Source organism: Eupeodes corollae, chromosome 3, assembly GCF_945859685.1.
Source record: "Eupeodes corollae chromosome 3, idEupCoro1.1, whole genome shotgun sequence".
NCBI classification, from domain to species: domain Eukaryota; kingdom Metazoa; phylum Arthropoda; class Insecta; order Diptera; family Syrphidae; genus Eupeodes; species Eupeodes corollae.
The window spans coordinates 48,319,543-48,335,761 of NC_079149.1; the positions used below are offsets into that span (position 1 = coordinate 48,319,543).

Sequence of the window (16,219 nt, forward strand, 5' to 3'; positions counted from 1 at the left end):
AAATTTCAACTTGTGCCCTTACTCCAGAGATGTAATCAGCTTTAAAAAAAATAGTGAAAGAAATCTCGCCATTACATTATGCTTCATCTATTTTATGGTATTAATTTAAAAAAATTTCTTGCTCTAACCTAAGTCTGAAAATAGCTTGTTCATTACTTTCAATTAATTAAATCCACAGATAGCTTAATCTAACTTTCATTTGATTATTGAAAAACTCCTGACATTGCTAAATATAAAATGTGTCTTTTGTAACAAAACAATTTCTTTAATACTTTTTGAGGGTCGACATGGAGTTTGAAAGACTGTTTAAATGAGAAGTTTTCAAAAAAAAATAGTGTAGCAAAAATTTAAAAGAAGATCAAGAAAGTTCACAGTTCTTTTTTTTCGAAAAATATTTTGCATTAAAATATGATGTAGCTTTTTATAGATGTATCCTAAATTGATAACAGTCAAACAAAAAAAATTCATTCCTTAATTTAAGACCGTTTCAATTTTAACCATAGAAAGATATACAATTGAGCAATGCGTTAAAGTTTTTCAGGCTTAATATCAAAATGGGGGCTCAAATCAAAATGCATATTGTGCACTTTATGGAACGTTTTATTGGAAAAATCGTACAAACACATTTTAGCAAACCGGGTTTGTACGAGATTTGAAAACACCAGTGCATGCTGGTACTGAAGAAAATATTGCTGCTGTCCGCGATCGTGGGGCCATCGACCTCAACTTGTCGTCGGCCGTGCCCAACAATTGCTCCTCTCACGCTCGTCGTTGATGAACATTATGCATAAAGACTTCCATTTACACTCTACAAGGTGCAATTGACTCAAGAATTTTACTTTCTTGACTATTTTAAGCGTCGTCAATGATCATAATGGTGGCAAGAAATGGAAACACTGAATGATCAATTTTCGATTAAAATCATCTTCAGTGATGACGCAGATTTTTAACTCAATGGATTCCTCAATAAGCAGAATTGACAAATTTGTGAGAATGATAATCTAAAAGTGATTGTCGAAAAACCCATTCGCCTACAAAGAGTGACTGTTTGGTGGGGTTTATGGCCTGACGGCACCACGAGCCGTATTTTTTCAAAATTAGTCCGCGGTCCGTGAAAGTGTCCACCAGAACGCGAGGCAGACATCAACTTGGTTAATTTTTAGTCGAGACTTGGGCATACACATACTCGTTCAAGATCCAACTGACCCAGGAGCTCAAAGTTCATGACCATAGACAATGCCATTTGTTCGCTGACTGGGCTTCGAATCGTTTGGAAGAGGACCACAATTTTGTCCGAGGCATTTTTGGATGAATGGCTGTGGTAACAAGCAAAATTTCCATATATGTAACGACACGAAACCACGTGAGGGTTTAAAAGAGTAACCGTTTGGTGTGGATTTTGGTCCGGCGTCGTAATAGGTCCGTACTTTTTTGGAAACGATGCACGGCAGCAGCAAGCGCTACATAACGATAGTAACTAATTTCTTATGGCTCAAATTGAACCATATGGATCTAGACGACATGATGGTTTCAGCAGGGCAGCGCAACGTGTCAGTAAACGCCAATATTGACATTTTGTTTGATCAATTTGAGGGTAACTTTATCCCTCGCAGGAGTGATGTAAATTAGCCACCAAAGTCATTGCACCAAGGTTATGACCATAATTTCCTAAATAATTTGTTTTATTCAAAACCAACATCGGTCCTTAAAATTTAACCACCCTTTAGCTGTGCTACTAATGTATCGTGCCGGTCCTTTTTTTTTACTATACTTTGGCAGATGTTTATCACTTTTTGACGTTTAGAGTTATCAAAAATTTTATGGGACTCTCTAGGGACTGATTTTCATTTGATCGTTTGACTTCAAATCTCTAACTGGTGTCATAACAATTATTCATGTGTTTTTAATTCCTTAATTTCAACAATACGTTTCAAAGTGTCAACATTTTGTTGTGATAAACTTTTGCTGTTGACCGAATCAACTCATGAAAACTTGGCATTTGGCACTTCCGTCGTGTGATTTGACATCTTTGAAAAGGAGATACCGATGCACATTGATTTTTAATGAAATATTGGGTGTGGTTAAGCATTCCATTTCCGTGTAAAGTGACTAAGAAAAGAATCACTATATTTCGGAGTACTTCCGAAATCGGGCCCAAGGGTAAACTGATGAAAATTTTTAAAAGAACGGGTATTAAGGTTGAATTAATTGAGGAGAGGAATTAAACTGACTACTTCACTTAAGCATTATTTGAAAAAATAGTGATAAAAAAATGATAGACAAGAAACCTTGAAAAGGTGCTCAAGAAATACACAAGTTTCAATTAAATAAAGGTCACCTATCATTTTTGAAGCTTTCTTTTAAATTCGGTCTAAGTGGGTTATTTGAGCAACAGCTGAGATGTGGAAGTTGTACTAAAGTTAAGGACGAAAAAGCTTTATAAATTATAGCCAGAACAGAAGGGATACAAAACTTCTCGCATCGTCGGAGAAAACCTAAAACACTAAGCATTGACTTCAAATATGTGCTCACTCCATAAGAGATGGTTTGTGATGCATATACCTAGAACTGAAAGCTGTTCAGTCTCCTTAATGCAAATACCACCAATAGATAGTGACGTAAGGAGTTTTGCTTTTGCGACAGTAGACAGCTTTTAGTTTTTGAAGCATTAAATTCTACACGGTTTTTGATACCCCGTTGGACAATGCTGTCAAGATCAGAATTTGATGAGCTTATACTATATGCGCTGCTACGAATATGAAAGGCTGAGGCTACTTTCATCTGTGAAACAATTTAGTGGGTTAGAAGATTCAGACAAAAGATCATATATAAAAATAAGAAAGAGTGTCGGAGACAAAACGGAGCCCTGGGGCACATCAGCGTTTATCATTGAAGGAAATTAATTTTAAATATTAAAGCCTTCTTGGCCTTCTTTTGTGTTGGTATTTAAAAAAAAGTGCTAAGAAACTTTTCAAAAGTTTACTTTTCTTTTTTTCCAGCCATTAAAGTCAACTTCAATGAATAAACTTTATTTAAGTCCTAACTAAGGAAATATAAATTTAACCATCGCAACTCATGTGAAAGTATACTTATTAAAGCAAGATTATGATGAAGAAACAGCAAATAATAAAGCAAAAAAATAATGTATGAAGTATTTTTAACAATAACAAAAAAGAAAAAAAGAAAACGAAAAAATAAAAGGATGTGCGTGATAATGCACACAAATTTTCAATGAACCGAATGAAAAAATGTTGTTTTTGTTCTTGGCATGTTTTATTATTTCAAGGTCCAGTAAACTATGTGCACGTATTCTATCCTATAAGTGTATCGGTGTGTATTTGTGATGTGTGCCTATTGCGTATATAGAATGTTAGAAAAATTGTCAGTGCATTTTTTATTTTGAGACTTTTGTCATGATTGAAGAGATACCCATTCCAGGATAATAATTTTTTATCGCATTTTGCATGCTTTTGTTTAGTTTTTGTTTTTTTTTTTCTTATTTTTAGTAAGTTGCTTGGTGTACGTGCATTTATATGTAAATAATGTTCAACAATAGAGGTGTCCTTGATAAATTTGTAAATAGGCATGTTTTTTTTCTTGTTTGCCTAATACAAACAGTATCTAAAAGTAGAACAATGAAGTTTTTGTTTTATTTGAAGTGCGCTACTACACAACGACAACAAGAAATAGATTAAGGAACAATTTTCGGTGAGAGTGGAGTATTATGTGAATTGTCTATCATAATCATTACATCCATTATTTGTTATTTATTGTAACCATTCTAATGTTTAGTAGGTAAAAACTAGCTTAGAAACGTAGACAAAAAACCGATAATAATAGAATGCTCACATTTCTGATTCTTAAATTTTATAAAACAATTTATTAATACAAATTTGATAAAAGTTCCTCAAAAAAGTTTAAAGTATCCTTAAGATAACAGTCAGTCTTTAAAAGTTTTGAATGTCATAGTTTAAGGGTAAAAAAAGAAAATTATACATTCTTGATGTATGGCTAAAAAGATTAGACTGATTGTTTCACAAGAAAATTGTTAAGAATATTCATAAAACAATGAAAGAGTGATTTAGTGACTTTAGTCACCGCCAAATATCTTCAGTTGAAGAACAAAGCCAAATATTTTCAGTTGATGAACAAAGCTTAGAGACTATTGAATTTTACTATCAAAATGCGTGATCTGTTAAGAAAGTTTAAAGCGTACTTCTTCCATTTTATGGTCAGTTAATCGACCTTCTCAGGCGGTTATTGTGACTAAATTTCATACCAAATTAAAATTGTTATACATAAAGCCACCAAAAAGCTTAAGTTTAGAACGAAAAAAGGAAAATATCAACGCTGTATCGGACACTGTTTGCGATAATCGTGAATTATCGGTTACCTTTCGCACCAGTTAGGCATCTGTTACTCCACTACCTGGCAAAGTTTTGCAGAAAAATTTATGTGTGAAGCCTTTGAAGGACAATCGATCATAACGCTGAATTTTTTGTTCTTGGGCTCTTACAAAACTGGCCGAATATGCAATTTTTTTATCGAAAAATTTTCAGGAATTAAGCTCATTTTTTGGTTGATTAGATACGTGAAGAAACAAATCTGCGGTGTTTAGAATAAGATGTAGCTAGAAACATTGCATTGTACCAAAGTACTCAGAAAAAGTCACTGATTTCTTGTGCTTGTGCGTATTATGGGCTGGTGGAGTTTTAGGATGGTATGAACTCGACTCGGAAGAACTCGACTTCCATGACATGTGGTTTCAACATGACATTGCCACATGTCACAGAGGATTCGTAACAATGGACCGATTGAGAAACGGTTTCGATGAGCAGTTAATTTCATGTTTTGGAATTTTGTTAATACTTATGTCTATAACGACAAACACACTCGATTTGCTTGAAAAATTTGAAGCGTATAATCGTGAAATACCGACCGAATTTTTTTTTTAAACTCTTTTTTGGATTCATTCCTATTAAAAATTTAGCCAAATAAAGGTTTGTAAATTACATCAAAAACATAAACAAATGAGGTAAACATTGTCTTGCACTTCTTAGGTGATCTGTGATACATAAACTAAGGCCATTACGGTCCTCACTGAAAGCTTTTGGCGCAATAATCTGATTGCTTAAGTTCGAATCAGACTTAAAAATCAATATATCACGTCAAATTCTTGGGATATTTTGACTTCTAATTAAATAAAAAAAACTTATACAACGTTTTGAGGCTTTGTAAATTCATGAAGAAATATTTTTTTTCAATTAAAAGCGTAATGATTTTAAAGAACTAAGATTCTTTACTTTGATATTGCGTTCAAAAATGTTTAATGTCTTACCAATTTAAAAAAAAATCTTCATTAGTTGTTAGTCTTCACCGGCTATACATTAACATTAAAAGAACGCTCAAGCATTTATGTTCAGAACAGACAAATTAAAAAATACGAATTTGAAGTGAGGTATTTGGAATAAATAAACAAAATATAAAAAATAATGTTGGACACGGGTTAGATCCGAGTTAAGATTTGAAATCAGCACTAAAATTTAACTTTAAAACGAATTATTTAAAAACATAGTGTCTTTCAAAACTTCGCATTGAGTCAAATGAAGACCCATCATCTAAAACTTAATTAGAAATTACAAAAACTAAGTGAGACACTAAAATGATTTAAACTGTATCTAGAAAATAAATACTTGTACTTTTCAAAATCATCATAGAACTTATTATGAAGGAATATGTTCTGTTTTAAAAACCTTAAGTGGCACATATATGTAAAAGCCAGATTCGAATTCAAGACATCTTAATCCTTTAAAAACGTATTGTATTATTTATGCACCAGAAAACCAAACGTAATTTTTTCGACCAGTGTAATAAGTAAGGGGAAAGATACGTCTTTTTAAAAGAATATATTGTATGCTTTTTAACATCAAGCTGGACACAGCTTACGCCGTAATTTTGTTACTAATGAAGAACTCTTCTTCAAACCAATGGAAGGTGAAATGTTATTAAAACACTTGCAACGGTAAAATTCCAAATTAAATTTTTTTCGTATTTCACTCTTTAACGCTTCTATATCCACCTTCAGCCGACTTCACATGGATCAAAATCAAATTTAAAATCAAGGCAATATTTGTCACTTCATTATGAGAAAAGTGCAAACCTCTTTAAAAATTATTCATCAAATAAAACAAAATATTGAGTAATAAAATCCGATGTTCTGGTCAAAAAAAAAACATAAAATACGAAAAACACGACACCCATGGGACCAATATTATGGTGCGAATACTGATTTATGAAAAACATATAAATAACATGAATAAAATATTTCGTGAATATCATGTTCATCTGTTTTTTATTTGGTTGCTGTTTTTCTTTTTGGAATTTTTGCTTTTTTTTTAAATTTATAAACGATGCAAAACCAGGGATATAATATTACTTTGAAGGTATACATATATTTTTTTGTATATATTTAACATAAGTCTGAAAAATAGCCTTGAGATTTGAAGAGAATATTATATTTTATTTTTATTTTGTTTTTATTGAATTCACTTCGGCTAGTAAAATACAATAATTTAGATTTATTTCATAACTGAAAACCTTTTATTGAATGCAAAGTTGGTGAAATTAAATCAGATTTACGAGTTTTATGTCGAATGATGTTTTTATTTTTATGTCAAAGAGATAAATCAAAGGGACATCATCACAATACTTTCGATTACTTATTTTTTTTGTATTTATTTAGGTTCATTGAACACTTTAATATTTAATTTTTCTTAAAAAATTGTGTGCACTATGAAAACAGGTAATAGGTTTATTATTTGACAGATCACCATAAAAGTTAACACATTTCATTCATTTCATTTATAACTGGCAGATACTTTATCTAACCATATTAATCTAACAGTTGACAATTTGCCAAATTATTAAATTCTATTGGTCAATAAATCAATGTACACATTTATTGCGAGGGTGTTTTGGCAATACTACCTTAACCTAACCTTAATTATATCGTAAATTGACACTGGTTCACCTAGGCGTATACGTACTTTTATTATTTTCTTCTATTTTTGTGTGTTTATGGTTCGTTTGTTAATGTGTGTCGATCTCTTGTAAAAACATGTATTTATAAATTATTTTTAAAGTAAGAAGTCAATTTTAAACATTGACTGTGGTTTTGTTAACATTAAAGGTACACAGTTAAAACAAAATTAAACTGATTTTTTTTTATTTTGCATGTTTTGCAGCTTTAAGCGTTGTTCACACTTTATTGTCCTTGTGATGTCCTACATGCAACTAACAACTTGCATGGGGAATGGTTAAAAGTGTCAACTACCTGGTCTTTTGTTTAAATAAAAAACATTCATTGTCAATCAGTGTGTTTATATTTCCGTGTAAATGTGAAAAGTTAATATTTTTTTTAAATTAAAGCAAGAAAAAACCAGAACTCAACAAAACAGATATAATTTTGGAGGACAGCAAAATTTAACATAATGTTTCTTTAAAGAGAACCAATTTATTAAATTTCTAAAAAAACTAATTTCACATTTCGCCGAATGGTATTCTGATGTCCTTTTCATAAAATTTATTTATAACCCAATTCGAGTTTGTACTATAAAAAGTACAATCTAGCGCTAAGTTTTAGTAGAAGGTACATACCTCTGAACTTTTGCAATAGATATTTGATTACAATAATATTATTGTGATATGAATGTTAATAAATGTTAAAAAATATGAGATGATACCTAGACATAATTTAGGCTTTCAACATTTTCAGGTCTTTGAGACAACAATAAAGAAAAGAGATCATCTTCGCCAAAACTAATCATCATCAAAACTCACCTCAGCCCTTGAAGGTGTCCGGCGGGCCGGAGATGCCCGATGGGAACTGTCGCTCTCCTCGCTGGTAGCTGAAGTGGTGTTGCTTGAAGCGGTGTTGCGTTTCAAGGCGGCAACACGATCGGCAGTTGGTCGATCTGGTTCGGCTACGGTTGTGGCTGTAGAAGCAGCTGAAGCGGTCGATGTTGCTCCCTTATTTTGTCGCTTAATTCGACTGATTTCATCTTCCTCGGATATCTGCCGAGTGGCTACTGGCGGGATGGTTTTGCGCCCTACTGCTGCGGGCTTAGCAGCTGGAGTGGCAGCGGGAGTTTCCTTCTTCTCCTTTTTTTCCTTGCCTTGTTCATTGAGGCGTTTGATGACTCTTGGACAGTCACATAACCGAATAATACCACTCAACTGACCACGTGACACGTCCTCGGTGTCAAGGACACGATCACGATCCTTGACATCCTTCTCGGAACGAACCGCTCGCTGAGGTTCGGTGTCGGAGTCTTCGTTTTGGTGGCTGCGCACGAATCTCGAACGGAATCGTGACTTGCTCGGGCGTGATTGCTCACTTTCGTAGTCGTAATCGTAGTCACCACCGGTGCGTCCGTATCTCGAACTTCCAGTTTCACCACCGTAGCGTTCCCTTCGCTCACCGAACTTCCTTCCGCCCAAAGCTGGCTCATCGTCATAGCCTCGTTCTTCCTGCTGACGGAACTGGGTTGCCAATCGATGGTCACTCTTCGATCTCATCAGTCCCGGTTGCAAAGTACTGGGTGGAGCCAGATGTGAACTGCTAGCAGCACTATTGGTCTGTGCATGTGGCGTTATATTCAAATCACCAAAAGTGGCCAAATTCATGACCAACTGATTCGGATCAATGGATACAAGGAATCGGACTCGTCGGCTGTAATCAGCGTTTTCGTACTCAAAGTTCCTGAGAAATTCAACGGTCTTCAAGAAAATCTCCTTGGTGTCCATCAGCTCGCAATCATCCCATTCGACCGTCTCGTTCATGTACTTATCGGCCACATCGCAATTACTGGCGATATTATTTATCTCGGAGTCGAGATTTTCCTTCAACGATGTCAAATTTCTCAGTTCCGTTGTAAGATAGCGATCGATTTCACCCTTGAGATGCTCAGACCGGTCCTTAATTGCTTTAGTGACCCGCCTATAGATCTCATCAATCTCCTCTGAGACACTAATGCAATTCGTCTGCAAGCTCAAGGTGTTCTTTTCAATCACTGCCAAGGAATCTTGCAAACGATGAAGACTGCGACGAATCTGAAATTGAAAAATTTATAAACCTTGTATTATTAAGTACTATGGCAGCTGCAGTAGTGCCAACGATGGGAGAGTGAAGCCTTGTCTCATGGACAGTGTTTTTGATTGTTTTTTTTTTGTATATTGCATTCAAGGACTAGACATTGTCACACTCTCACCTGACTATTGATCCGGGTGATTTCACGTCTCAAAATGTCCATGTGAGCACTTTTGCAGTCCTCACAAATCTTCTTGTCGCAATGGGCACAAGGCGACAGGTATGCCTTCTCCGAGCAAACATTACAGCGCTCCATCACTTGACCTTTAGATGAAACAAAGAAAAAGCATTATTCAGGAGAAGAAAAAAAAAACATACATATATATTCAAATTAAATGCAAAGCCGGATGGAATGTGGAGGTGGGGCTGATGGATTTTATTGAGTTTTTCTTGCCTGCCTGCTTGCTTGGAGCCTTTTTTTGTTGCTCTTTTTGTATGTTCTTTTTTCGTTGTTGTGCTAAAGGGTTTTGTATAATATTTCATTGTTATGCATGGAAAGGATTTGGACGATCCAGCATAGCCGTGAAAAGGGATGTATCTTTTGTACATGATGGTCCAAAATATACATATAAACCTACATATATACATAGCTGTAACTTTAGATGGAAATAGGTTAGTTATAGTGCTCGTATTCTTCACGAGAGGGATGTTCAATCTTTAAAGAGCTCCAGTAGATATCTTTTTTTTAGCGGTAATTTTTAGTGCGAGGTTTTTATACCCGTCACGAAGAGTTTATGTAAAAATACTCAGAATATATATATAGATGTAGATATATGTAAGATATGTTAAGCGCCAAGGTGATTTGTCAAAAGTAACTATAAAGGTTGAAAAGGTCACGTAAAATTATATTACCACTTCATTGTATGTAAAGAATAGGCAAGGTACACATATTTTTAAAGGTGGATGAAACTTTAAATTGAAATTTTTGCTTAGCATATGAGTGAGTAAGTTTTATAGAATTTCAGTGAAAGAACATACAAAAAATACAACAACAAAAAATGAAAAATGAGCTTATAAGCCTATCAAAACTTTCAAAAGAAAATATTACTATAAGGAACCTTTGCCTGTTGAAATATCGGAAATCTTTTGATAAATTTGCATACAATTTCTTTTGGGGAATTATGATTTTAAAAGGGTTAAATAGGCACGTGTTTGCTTATATGAAATCATAGTTCTAAAAACATGAAATGAAGAATGTCAAATTTTTGAAAAACACAAATAATATCAAGGCTAGGATTAAATTATAATTGACGGCTAAAGAAAACAACAACTTGAATGTGTTACCATCAACATGAATTGAATAAAATTCAACTATATTGGAAAGTTCTTGGGGGTATCAAACGAGAGTGAGAGGGGAGAAGTTTTCCACTTTTCACTACAAAATTGATTTCCATAGCAAATATCTTTTGAAGTAACTACGACATATTAGGAGCTCAAGGAGAAAGGTTGTAAGGGTAAGACCATTATAGCTCTCTTAAGGTGAAACCTATGATTCTAATGGGTTCTTGATAACCCCGTTAAAAGTCTATACCTGCTGCATATTTCATAAACATTGAACATTGGTACAGGTGACAGTTGACAATTTGATAATTTTCAACTCAGAAATTGTCAAAACCTGTTCCATACAAAATTTGAAAAAAAATATAATTGAAAAGACCGAAAACGATAAACGATAAATTTTCAAGTGAAAGTGAGAGTGATGACAATTCTCAATTGGGTCCAGTGTAATACGTTGCCGCGCCGGCCGGTGTCCTCTAAATTTTAAACAAGGAATAAATAATGATACATTTTGAGAATGCTATTAATTTAAAAAACCTCGTTTTTTAATATGTGTTTATTAAGTTTTATGGACTTCACTTCACTTTAATAAAACACGATTTTGCGAACTGTGAACACAATTGAAAGGGTGTTGTTATATTACTTCTAATACCAAAACAAAAAGGTCGAAAAACCGTTGAAAATTTTAAGAAAATTCAAAGGTTTTAATTCATGTTTCATTGTTTTCAATCATAACCTATTTCAAGATCATACAATGAAATGTTCATGACAAATTTTCCACCTGTCAATACTTTATGAAATCCAGATTTGTTTGACTAATTTGTAGTTTTGTCACCTGTAAATTTCTATTTAATATACCTCGGGCTGATTTCTCTAAAAAAAGGTGGCCTTTATTACAATCCAATTAATATGGTCCATAAAATCAGGATTAGAATTAAAGTAGTTTTAACTTTTACTTTTAACAGGATTTATAAAGTGCTGCTGCATTTTATAATCAATCGAACTAGATTTGTGTTTTTAGAGAATTTATTTGCCTGCTCTTAAAGATTTTCATAGCATTCTCATAGATTAAATGTTACTTACATACAAAAATACACATTGATAGACAATATTAAAAGTAAGGGCCCTAGATGACTACCATGGGGAACTCCTCGATTACGAATTTAAAACAAGCCTCCGACACAAATTGATTTACTGACGAGCCCAGCAAAACGCAGCAAGGACAACGACATTCGATTTATATGTGATATGTTAAATTTTGAAAATAGGTGAAGTCCCTTTCACTTGAGGCTCTTAGCTTCTTGAAAGTTAACATTACAAAGAAATATAAAAGAATGGTAGGAAGCAGCATCATTTTTGAGGCAAGCCAGATAAGGCAACGTTGCTTGTATTTCATATACAATTATCAAGCATAGCTCTTTAGATCAATTCATCCACCCTTAGAGTTGCACCAGCCTCGTTTTTGAATAGCCGCATCGAATAGTGACACGTTGAAAATGAAAACGGTTTTTAACATTTATTTTTAGATTTTGCTAGTTTCAAGTGCTATAATTCGTCATGCAGTATTTGAGGTGAAAATTAAAAATATTTGTCTATAAAGTTTTTGATGCATTTTAAGCAGTATAGTCAAAATACAATTGAATTCAAAAAAGAAGACTATTTTCAACGCTATTAACTGCCTGTTTATTGTGGGTGTATTTCGGAATGTATTGCATAAAAAGAGGTAGGATTGAGCTCAAAACAAATAAGATTCGGTTAACTTGAAATCGTAAATTATGCTGCAAGACTATCAAGATCAAAATCGGCAATACTTGAAAAAAAAATCCCGGTTTCGTAGATTTTTCGCCTTGTTACGTTCAGACCTCGCGGCTAAAAACTTGGATTACACTGATCGATAAGGTTTTCAATGGTTTTAATTCAAATCCGATCTAAAAGTGAATGTTTCACTTTAGGGTTTTGAAATATTACTTTTAAAAATTCAAAAAACACACGTACATAAGGCTTTTTGAAGCTATCTTAATTTATGAACTAGATTTGTTTCAATAAGATCTGTGATGGTTTTCCAAATCTTTAATCCCTTTGTGACGGGATTTATTTAATATTCTAAAGTTGTTATATTTCACCTGTCTTACAAAAATCTGAAAGGAATGCTAAACGATTTATGTTAAAACGGTTTTCAACAGAAAAAGGTAAAATGGATTGAAAGAAAGTTTTGCTGTTGTAACGAATCTGTTGTTTAAATAATTCTATTATATCAAGTTTTTAATTATATTATAAAATAAAAAACTGATGTTAAAAACAAGTATTTTTATTAAAACTTGAACAAATCGTAAAAATTAAATATTGGCTTTCAAATCCGCAATAAAAATTTACTCAAAAATATATTTTCCAAAATTATAAAAGTATAAAACTCAAGGTTTTGCTAAGAACTTTATATAGAGTTAAGATTCATAAACATAACTAATGAGAATTTCCAGAAACAAAGTAAGATACTAACAAATTGTACTAACTTTGTAAAACCATCATACAGTGCATAGTTAAGAGATATTTTGAGTTTTAATTTGGACTTATAAATCGATTTGTGTTTGTTTTTAGCATTTCTTAAAGGTTCATATGTCAAATACCTGATGTGATAGAAAAATGTAAAGGCAAGATTTGAATTAAGTACATTTTATTCCTTTAAATAAGTACTGTTTTGTTTGTGGGACAGAAAAACAACGTAATTTTTTCGACCAGTGTTATTTATAATACCAACCAACGTCATAAACATCTAGAAAAAATAATTGGGTCTACCGGACAGAAACAAGACAACTTGACTTAAATTTAATGTAGTAAATTTAGTTGATTTCGACTTAAGCTTTTTCAGTTTGAGTTCTTCAGTAATTCACAGAATGCGATATTGCAAAGATCGAGAAATTTGTTTTTTTTTCGTCAACACTAGAAACGGGTTACATCAGCAATTTCAATTGTTCAATTCACTAACTTGTCAAAAACTGCCAGTATTTTTTTTTGGGAAAGGCAGAGTGTGACATGGCTCGACGGTATACTGATGAGTATTCCTAGAAGCACGAGTACTGCGGTAAAATTGTTTAAGGGGAGGCATGCAACTGGCTGTTTCTCTAGAGCATAAACCATTAAAATAATGGTAAAAGAGGGTGAGATAAGAAACATTTCGAAGATTTTCAAGCGACTTTAATGATCTTATGATGGTAATATCACCAATCAATCTAAATGCTCAATATTGTCCAAAAGGCTTACGTAAGTTGCAGGAGCACCAGCCCAGATATGGGAGTTTTACTCAAGCTTTGGACGTATATAAGTCTTTTAGATAACATCCAGATCTGAGAAATAAAATAACTTTTTCCATCACCTTAGAAAATCCAAACATCTTACGGCATTTTTGGCGACATCGCGTATGTGATCGTTCCACAAACGGTGGTTGGTGATACACATAACGAGAATATCGAGATGTTAAGTCTCCTCGATGCAAGTGCCATCTGAGGATAATAGCAAGGGGCGTACATCTCGCTTTAACGATACAAGACAGCTTTGGGTTTTCGAAGCATTAAAGCCCACGCGGTTTATGTACAATTGTACAATGCTGTTTAGGTCCGAATTTAATGGGCAAATATGAACGGCTAAGAGTACTATTGTCAGCAAAACAATAAATTCGATTAGAATAGAAGTTGCAGACAGGCGATCACTAATAAAAAATGAGAAAGAGTGTTGGAGATAAAACGGAGCCCTGAGGCACTCCAGCATTTATTTTGTGGTTTTCAGACTTGAATCCATCCATTACAACTTGTATTGAACAATTCGAAATGCAATTTCTAATGCAATGAAGCAGGTATTCATGAAAACCGAAAGAACGCATTTTCGATAAGAGGGCCTGATGCCAAAAATGCTTTTGAAATATCAAGTGCAATAATCTTAATTTCTCGAAAGCGATGTAAGGCTTTGCTCCACTGCTCTGTGAAATAAACTATGAGATCAGCAGTGGACTGCTATGAAAGCGGTATTGTAGGTCATTAAGAAACTTTCGATCTTCGAGATAATTCTTGAGCTGATAATTAATCATCGTTTCCAAGACCTTGGAAAGAAGGGACGGAAGTGCAATCGGTTGGTAATTAAAAGATTCGCCTTCTTTGGGAATAGGCTGGTTTTCCATCCACTCGGCACGAGACCTGAGGAGTAGGACAGATGAACAAGCTTACGCAGTGGTTTTGCCAGCGTTGAAGAACACCTCTTCAGAACAACAGCGGGGATACGATCCGGAACAGCGGATTTATGTATGTTAAGATCTTTTAGGACTCTCATCCTAGTACAAGTGGAAAAAATGATTGGCCCCATAGAATTACTAACGCGCCCGATGACAAACGGTGTCATAACACTCACTGGCAGCGTTGAATTGTCGGCGAACTGTTGTCTGTCTAAGATTTGTAGAATATTGAAAAACTGTCTGCATAGATTAGAAAATTGATAAGTAAATTAGTTTATACAAAAAGTGATATACGATACGCTCCACCTATTTCAACTCAAGCTCGATGGAAAACTCAAAGAAAAGAAAAGCATGGAAGAAAGTTTTTTTTGTCGATGACATTTTTTTTTTTAAATAATCAAAAATCAGGAAACAATGTCAAAATAAATCACTAAATCCAAAATAAATTATAATTTTTGTGTGATAAATTTTGAGTTTTGATGGATTTTCAAGGAAAACATAAATATTACATCACTTTGGCTTAAATTTTTGATAAAGCAACCGAGTTTCTGTTAAAACAACACATTATAAACATCCATTTTTAATCTTCATAAAGGAGAAAAAAAAAATTCAACGTCTTGAATTTGTGAATTCATCCAGCGTAAAAGATAATCCAAATTGAAATTCAAAACCTCCTCAAAAAAATAAAAAAAAATCCATTCCATATGAATGGATTCAGATAAAAAGTCATCACTTGAGACTTGAATGAATTATTGTTATCTTTAAAAAGTCGAACAGTAATTTAAAAAAAAAAGAAAAGAATAATGTACATATTTATGTTACAGTAAGTGTGTATTAAACTCTTAAATATGTACATATGAGCACGAGTTATGTAAGGCTTACATGATTTTATTTGAGATCGTTGCTACATATAAAAACGAGTACATTCTCAAATCATACATTTACCACCTATAGAAATTGAATTTTTCTTCTAACTTGAAAAATAAAAAAGAAATGAATTCAAAAAAAGATACAATATATTTAACTTATTGCTGTCTGTAACTTCATATATGTATTTTCGTATGAAGCTTTGAGAATAAGAGCAAATAAGCTCTACCTTTTTAAAATAAGGAGACAAGGAGAAAGGATTTAAAAATAATAAAAAAAAAGTAAAAGATAAATTGTCAGTTGGTGAATTCAATACTCTCTTGAAAAAGTGTCGAGCACAAGTAAGCATCGAGGATATATTAATGTTCGAAGGACTTGCATTATGCAGAATATTTGTATTTGCTAAGAATACGACTTTTTTTTGTATTTATTTTCAGAATTATTGGCAAAAGCTCTTACTCGGGGAATTTCGATAAAATCATTATACAAGGATTCTTGGTTACATAGATTACCAAAGGGACTTAGCTTATACTCTTATTTGTATAGCTAGGTACTCTATGTTTTCTTTTCTTTTTTTTGTCAAGGATACAAAAATAGGATAAACAGACAAGATGATGCAGAAGAAAGTGTCCAAAACAAAGTGAAAAAAACAGACTTTTTGAAAATAAATCTTTTATGGTGAAAATAAAATGAAACAAAATGCCAAA

General features: G+C 33.2%; 1 protein-coding gene across 4 annotated transcripts in view; it reads right to left on the bottom strand.

Moving 5' to 3' along the window:
- LOC129952702 (RING finger protein nhl-1) overlaps positions 1-16,219 on the bottom strand; it is a 162,235-nt gene that overhangs the window by 18,589 nt on the left and 127,427 nt on the right. For all 4 annotated transcript variants that reach the window (XM_056065478.1, XM_056065480.1, XM_056065476.1 and 1 more), the window contains 2 exons: positions 9,270-9,412; positions 7,840-9,111 (listed from right to left, as the gene is read on the bottom strand). In XM_056065478.1, the coding sequence (XP_055921453.1) occupies positions 7,840-9,111; positions 9,270-9,412 (1,415 nt within the window). The remainder of the gene's footprint in view (positions 1-7,839; positions 9,112-9,269; positions 9,413-16,219) is intronic.